Source organism: Esox lucius, chromosome 1, assembly GCF_011004845.1.
Source record: "Esox lucius isolate fEsoLuc1 chromosome 1, fEsoLuc1.pri, whole genome shotgun sequence".
In the NCBI taxonomy this organism is placed as follows: domain Eukaryota; kingdom Metazoa; phylum Chordata; class Actinopteri; order Esociformes; family Esocidae; genus Esox; species Esox lucius.
The window spans coordinates 36,652,101-36,659,327 of NC_047569.1; the positions used below are offsets into that span (position 1 = coordinate 36,652,101).

Here is a 7,227-nt window from a genome sequence, read left to right on the forward strand (position 1 = left end):
GGGAATGCTAGGAGAGCGATCCTGACAGCTCAGGCTAAAGTAACGCTCTAACTATGGATGATACTGAGGCTCAAAATGGAATAATGCGTTAACGGCGACAAAACAAATAACGTCATTAAGCTTTTTTTGTATTAATTGTGCTCGTTAAGTCGTTAACTTTGACAGCCTAATTAGTTATTTTGTTGTATGTTTAATTAACAAAACGGTGCCTTGCAAAAGTAGATTCAGACCTCAGACCAACTCAACTGAATTAAAAGATTGAACCTTTACTCGGTTCGATATTTTATTTCCTAAAACCCAAAACAAGTTATTGTTGGTTTTATGTTATTGCAATTAAACCCCTGTACTGTGGAATTTCCTAGTTTACATGGCTGAAAGATATTGCTCAATCACTGACAATGGTCTTACCAGTGGCCAAAACTTGTGAACCATTAAATTTGCAGTCCAATCTTCAGAAAAATAAAAAAATTAAAAAAAATCAAAACCCAGTGAAATTTGTGGTGCAAACCTAACACTGCACATGCCTGTATACACACCATCCCTACAGGGATATGGTGGTGGTAGTGTAACTGGTCCTACTCGTACTTGAGTCTCAGGATGGGAGTCAGGCGCTCTAGCAAGGAGGCTAAAATCCATGGGCTGTCGCTAAAGTGCCTCTTAAGATGTCGGGGAGTGGGGTTTTTACTCATTGCACAGCACTGGCCTCCGTTACAGGAGCATCATGCAGTTGGGATGCTTCTCATCAGAGGGTCTGGGAATCTTGTTAAAATTGAAAGACAAATGGATAATGAAAAATGCAGGGAAATACTGCAAGAGAAAATGCTTCACTCCGATAAAGAAGGATTCTTGGGAGGAAATTCTCAGTTCAGCAGGACAAGGTGAATGTCCTATAGTGACCCAGTCCTGATCTCAATCCCATGGAGACTCTGTGGCTCTGTTTGAAAATCTGGCAAAAATGGGCCAAAATAATTTCCACACAGTGAGCAAAGCTGGTACAGACTTACCCCAAAACTTAAAGCTGTTATTGCGTTAAAATGTGGCTCTACCAAATAGGAATGTGTCAGGGTTGAATACTAATGCAATTTTTCCTAACATTAAATCGATGTCTGCTTGAGATAATTGATTTGGAGTTTCAGAATATAAAATATCCAACAGATGTTTTAAAATATAATTCCGAACGACATTCAGTAACAATCGAGAATTAGGCACAAGTCTGAATACTTGCGAGGCCCTGTATATATGGGATACATAAAACACAATTTTAGTAGACGCTTTAGTCCAAAGCGATTTACTGTATATTCATGCCTTTATATGTTCGACTACTAGTGGTCCCGGGAACGGACAAACTGACATTTGCAAACCTTTTGCTCAACCAAGTGAGCTCCAGAGAAATGCAATAAACCAAACTGAACCCTTTTCCATACATATAGGGAACTATGTTTGACTAGGGCCCATAGGGCTTTGATCAAAACACTCAAAATGTTTCATGTGTCATTTTGCAGGTGCTCTTATCCAGAGTGACTAACAGTTAGTGGATTAATCTACATAGGACAACCTAATCGTCCATAAGGAATAGGATGCCATGAAGGACGGCTTCAGATCAACAACGTCTTTCTTTTTACTAATTTGTCCCAGTAAGTCACATTAACAAGGAGAGATTTTAGTAACAATTAGAAAATATTTTGACTTTTAATATACAGTATATATTTTTGTGCAATGTACAAAGTTTATATTTTTATATTAAATGTTACAAAAAATATATTTAAAATAATTAAATAGAAAACATTCAATAAAGTAAAGGCTGGGGGTTTCTGCTGAAAGCCGATACATGAGAAGTTGAAGGTGTGAATAGGACTGTGAAGAACAGAGGGTTGGGGTAAACTTGGCCTTGGGGATGGGTTCAAGTGCCTGTCTGGCAGGTGTAGGAAATAGAACTTCTCCATTTGGTCAGTCAGGTAACACTCCAAAAACAGCCAGTTGAAGCTGGATCCTGCTGTAGCCAGAGCTCAAGTCTAGATATGTTTTCAAGCCAGTCCCAACAGACTGTACTCCTAAACTGGCCAGCACCTGGTTCGTCTGAATCAGCTGTTCAGTCACCAGCAGGCGTCCATGTCAACACCAAAACACTGCCATCAATGCAAATCATAAATCAACAAGAGCAAAGGAGTGCAAACCCAAGCTCCATTCACCCCCTACCTAGAATGGGTTAATCCACAGTATACAGTCAATGAGTCACAGCAGAGGTGCATGTCCATGGAACGAAACATTACGTCACCTCAACAAACGACAGAGTCACAGCAGAGGTGCATGTCCATGGAACGAAACATTACGTCACCTCAACAAACGACAGAGTCACAGCAGAGGTGCATGTCCATGGAACGAAACATTACGTCACCTCAACAACCGAGGCCCCATCACTGATGGGATATAAAAGGCTGTAACCTATAACATTACTAACAGCCAATCACAACTTGTCTGTTATGCATAAAGTCGATACCTGAAAAGAAAGTGGATCGATGCAGGTAGGCTTGAGTCTTTGTAAGTACCTGAGTTCAATGTTTAACAACATTAGTGAGTAATCCACCGGTCACTTGTCATCGGAATGTGCAACTTGTAAAACCTGAATGTCCCCGGCATTGAGAATCTGTCTGGGATGGGATTGGATGTCCTCGTACGCGGGTGGTGGCATCTCTGGGCTTTGACTGGACAGAGGAATCCGGTGACAGAAATCTGATTGGTCGTGAACTAATGATGGACCAGGGGCCTCCTGGGCCAAAAGGAGCTGGGCGGGCCCTCCGCATGGTGGCAGACGCTGGCCCCAGCTTCCGTAGATGGCCTCCTCATAGGTGGGCAGAGAGACAGGTAGACCATCCACCATCAGATCCACCTGGTCAGAGGAGCACCGGCTGAACAAGAGAAGGGACGATCAGATCTCCTCAGAGACAAAACTCCCACACAGGCAGATGTCATGTGAATATATCGTAGCTGTGTGACTGTAGAAGAGAGAAAGATCGAGCTTTGGACTTACCTGTGTGAGTGACAGGGATAAAGGCGGGACTTAATCACCATGCAGGCTGTGGTGGTGAGGAGAAATATGGAAACACCCACGGCCGTCGTGGCAACGCTAGGGAGAGACTGGGATCCCCGGTCCTCATTATTAACATGCCTGTCTGATAGAAAACACACAATCAACACACACCCATCAATTCCCTACAACACGCATTACCTCAGAAAAACACTACTGTCACATATCAACACCAATACAACATAGCTCTCAAATACTTCAGCCAATGTGGTTTCATATACCCATGACACAGTGCATCTCTATTAGGTTACATTTTACAGAGGAAACAGACAGGTTAGTTTGGTGACATCGCTAACTTCCCGTTCCTCTGTGCTGGTTTCCTGCCATGATGCGGAGAGGGCCAAAAGAGGAAGCGATTGCCTCAGCTATTTGACTCTAAAGTAGGACATTAAAATGTGTGTGCGTGGTCGGTTTCTGCGTCTCTCATTAGGTATGTCAGTGAAGAAAATAACACTGTTCTCTGGAACTTTGGACCACCGCAATCCAGAGACAGCAGGTAAGACAGCATAGTTAAACATCATAACACACACACACACACACACACACATACACAGGTCCGGTCCAGTCTCTAGTGCCACTTCAGACCTACGTAGGCTTTACTCTTTAGCATATCTGCAACAGTCCTGCTTTCACAAGGGTTACAGCTTCAAAATCTACAGGTACGCCGTTGCACAGTGGATCAAGAGAATGCATTCACTGGGCTCTTCCACATCCAATAAGAGGAAGTGTGTATGTGTGTGTGTGTGTATGTGGACGGGGGGGGGGGTGGTCCTAACAACACTACTGATCTGCTTATGAGACGATAACACCTTGTTTTAAAATGCAGCCCTGGTTTCTGACCGTTTTGTGCATTCCAGTTGTGGCCCCGATTTCAAGGCAGACGTGGACGCTTACAGGGTTACATTGTTAACCCGAATGCAATCAGCGTAAGCCAACGAGACCAGCATAGACGACACGCGTGTTGGGGCCGGGTTGTGAGCCGGGGCTACACAGCGGTGACTCGGCTCCCCGGTGCTCACCTCGCGTGGGCAGACAGGGGGGCGCGCTGGGCTTCCACTCTCCGTAGACGCAGCGTGACCTGTGCAACCGCAGCGGCATCGAGTAGCCAGGCTCGCAGAAGTACTGGATGGAGCTCTTATGGGGGAAGCCTCGACACGGGGTGGGGTCACAGCGGAAGCCCCCATGCTCTGGCACCAGAGGGTGGGTGCAGTTCGTTGGCCTGCCTGTAGGGGGAGACATGGGGTCCAGGGGTTAAACCACATTATTGTTGAACATAACCCGCTGGTATTTTGCTGTGTTTCTAAGCTCTGTGATTCACATTGAAAAGGGTAACAAGCCTTTGTTAGACAGTATTGGATAGTTTGGGTGGCATAATGTGAAAGGAGGGTTCAGTCCCACAGCATTTATATTTAGTCTTTTTTTTTGCATATTTTTTGTAGTAGGACAGTGAGAAGGGGTGTGCTGGAAGAGCAGTGGACCTCTAGGCCACCCCAGACCACAAAAGGGATTGTTTTAACCGGCGATGAGCCCGGCTGCTGTGACGCAGGTGTCAGGGAGGGAGGACCATACCTGTGGTGAAGTCTGGAAGGGCCACAATTAGAAAGAGCCCGTAACCCAGAGTAAGGTGTCCACACAGCCATAGAGGCAACACCCTCGCAGACATCAAAACAGACTTCCTGCAGGCACAATAAACAAGAGGATTTAGTGTACGTCACGCAAAAGTAAAATGCACAAACAAGTCCAGATACAACAGTGTTTGAATCCAGCTCAAAGACACACGCAGGTGCACACACGGGTCAGTGCCAGTCATCTCTGGAGCAGCAGGGAAGTTCCCTGCCAACACCCGCCCTCACACACACATCACCCAGACACGGAGATGTTACCACAATGTAGGTGGGTGGCATTTACCTATCATCGCCATCTCATTAAAAGAGCAATTCTGGGCCGTGAAAGCTGTGAGGTATATGCCATTACATTTCTCCAGCACCATAAAAAAAAGCGCACATTTTCAATGCAAAACTACTATCTGCGAACCGTTACATAATTAATAGGGGGAAAAAATCGCAAATTTCGACGCATTCAGTCTTTGCCATTGATCCGTATGATGCTAAATAACTAGTTTGTATGAATTAGGTAACCGTTTTCTGTGAGCCTGTAAAAATCCATGGTTGAATTTCATTGGTGATTTGCTACTTTGCACTCTATTTTAACTGTCGAACTACTTAGTTATGCTGTATGATATATTATATGTTATTCTAAGTGTCATGCATCAATGGAAGTGATACGTAGTGAACCCCTGCATGCTATACCACTTATCCCTGAGGATGACATTGATTTAGGCTATATGCCGGTAACTCCCATCCCATTTAAGTCAGTGAGGTACACTCTTCAATGGGCATTTTGTGGGTCCCATCAAAATACATCCAGTCACAAATTAGAAGGAAAGCTCGTAAATGCGTTCAGGGGCATGGTAACTAAAGGCTATTTTGTTCTTCAAAAGAATAGTAAAATGTCTGCGAAATAGTTCATGGAACGTTCATGAGAAGCCGACTAAAGAGCATACCAGCGCTCGCTGAACATAAATGCGCAACAGCGATGTGAATGTAGGGGCGCATACACAGAAATCACCAGATAACCAAATATTACACACAAATGTCTAAGCCCACAAATTTATGGAATATTCATTTGGCTTTTGTATCTAATAGGTCTCATGAAAAATCCCATAACATCAAGAGGTTATAAAATAATTTTAAGAGACAAACAGTTTATTCTGGCGAATGATATCCTACTAGCCAATTAACTTGAATATTTTATTTTTAAACTGTTTATATTATACTGAACACTTCACATGCCCAGGAAAGTAAGAGAAAAACTGTCCACTATAAGCTCACCTGTGGAATCTAGATTACGTATAGGAATATTCGGTCCAGCGATGTGTCCAATAAGGAGGGAAAAAAGCGCTTCTCGGTATATTAGATTTTCCAACTTCTCGAGATTCGGCAAATATCTGTCAAATGAATGCGCATATATTAAACAAATGGATCTTTTTCAGAGACTCTAAAACTTGAGTCATCGCTCAGCTGTGTTGACAGGAACAGCGAGCAGTCTCTCATAGGCTCCAGACATTGCGCGCTAGTGACATTCTAACCACTGGGTACCCACACAAACCACGCCCTTCAAAACGTCGACCGGACCCGTCACATTCTGGAAATTCATGTCACAGTTCACAGAACTGTAAGCTCAGCTGTCATTTTTTGGACTACGCCTTTGCCTATCACAAATACTCTGAAAACGAAACTGTCGCCACCAAGTAGTCAACAACAAGCTTACCCACTGAGATGTAAGGCCAGAGGATACAGATTTTGGTCTGGTATAACCGGATGGTTAGTGCTAAAAATGAATGCCGAAAGTGTGCAAATGCTACATTTTATCACTTCCGGTGGTAGATTACATTGTCTCGCAAGAATATTCACTGCCCATGATCTTTTTTCACATTTTGTGTGTAACAAAACGTATTTAATTATGGGTTTTGCCAATGATCAGTAAAAAAAAATGCATAATGTTAAAGTGACAAGTAAAATCTTAAATGTTGTTGTACAACACAAAACAGAAAATAATCTATTGCATAAGTATTCAATCCCTCTGGTCTTTTTTGGATAAGTCTATACCAACTTGTAATATCTGCACACTGCAATTTTCTCACATTCTTTGGTTCAAGTTGGATAATACAACAGCAACAATTTTCACCCCTTTCCACATATTCTCAATCGGAAGTAGGTCCCGGCTTTAACTGGGCCGCTCAAGGACATACACAGACCTGCCCATAAGCTACTCCAGCGTTGTCTTGGCTGCGTGTTTTGCTCTGTTCATCCCGTATGCTGCTGAGAAGCGTCGGCACTTTTTATAACTAGTTAACTCTCTCCGCCGTTTCCTTCTGCATTTGTTGCTAATATGATTCCCCACAACAACACAGCACATGCAGGACACTTGCCCACATGATGAAGCATGTATTTAACATACCAAAAACTGCAACACATTACTGCCCTTTGGCTTGGCAGGTCAGCCCAGACCAACGCCTCAACAAAATCCTCTCCCTGAAATCTGTGGAGAATTTGTCAGACTTCCTGGTTTGGTTTCCTGCA

The 7,227-nt window shown here is 43.6% G+C and overlaps 1 protein-coding gene across 2 annotated transcripts; it reads right to left on the minus strand.

The window, feature by feature from the left end:
- Positions 1-1,666: 1,666 nt before the first annotated feature.
- Positions 1,667-7,155, minus strand: zgc:152863 (uncharacterized protein LOC562658 homolog). Of its 2 annotated transcripts, none has more exons than XM_010873850.5 (5): positions 6,903-7,155; positions 4,655-4,761; positions 4,105-4,308; positions 3,029-3,170; positions 1,667-2,906 (listed from the first exon to the last, which is right to left on the minus strand). In XM_010873850.5, exons 1-5 carry the CDS (start codon positions 6,908-6,910, stop codon positions 2,588-2,590), a joined length of 780 nt encoding a protein of 259 aa, XP_010872152.1. In that variant the 5' UTR covers positions 6,911-7,155; the 3' UTR covers positions 1,667-2,587. The 2 variants fall into 2 exon arrangements, with proteins under 2 accessions (XP_010872152.1, XP_010872163.1); XM_010873861.5 differs by lacking the exon at positions 6,903-7,155 and adding an exon at positions 5,977-6,237.
- Between the last annotated feature and the right edge of the window lie 72 nt (positions 7,156-7,227).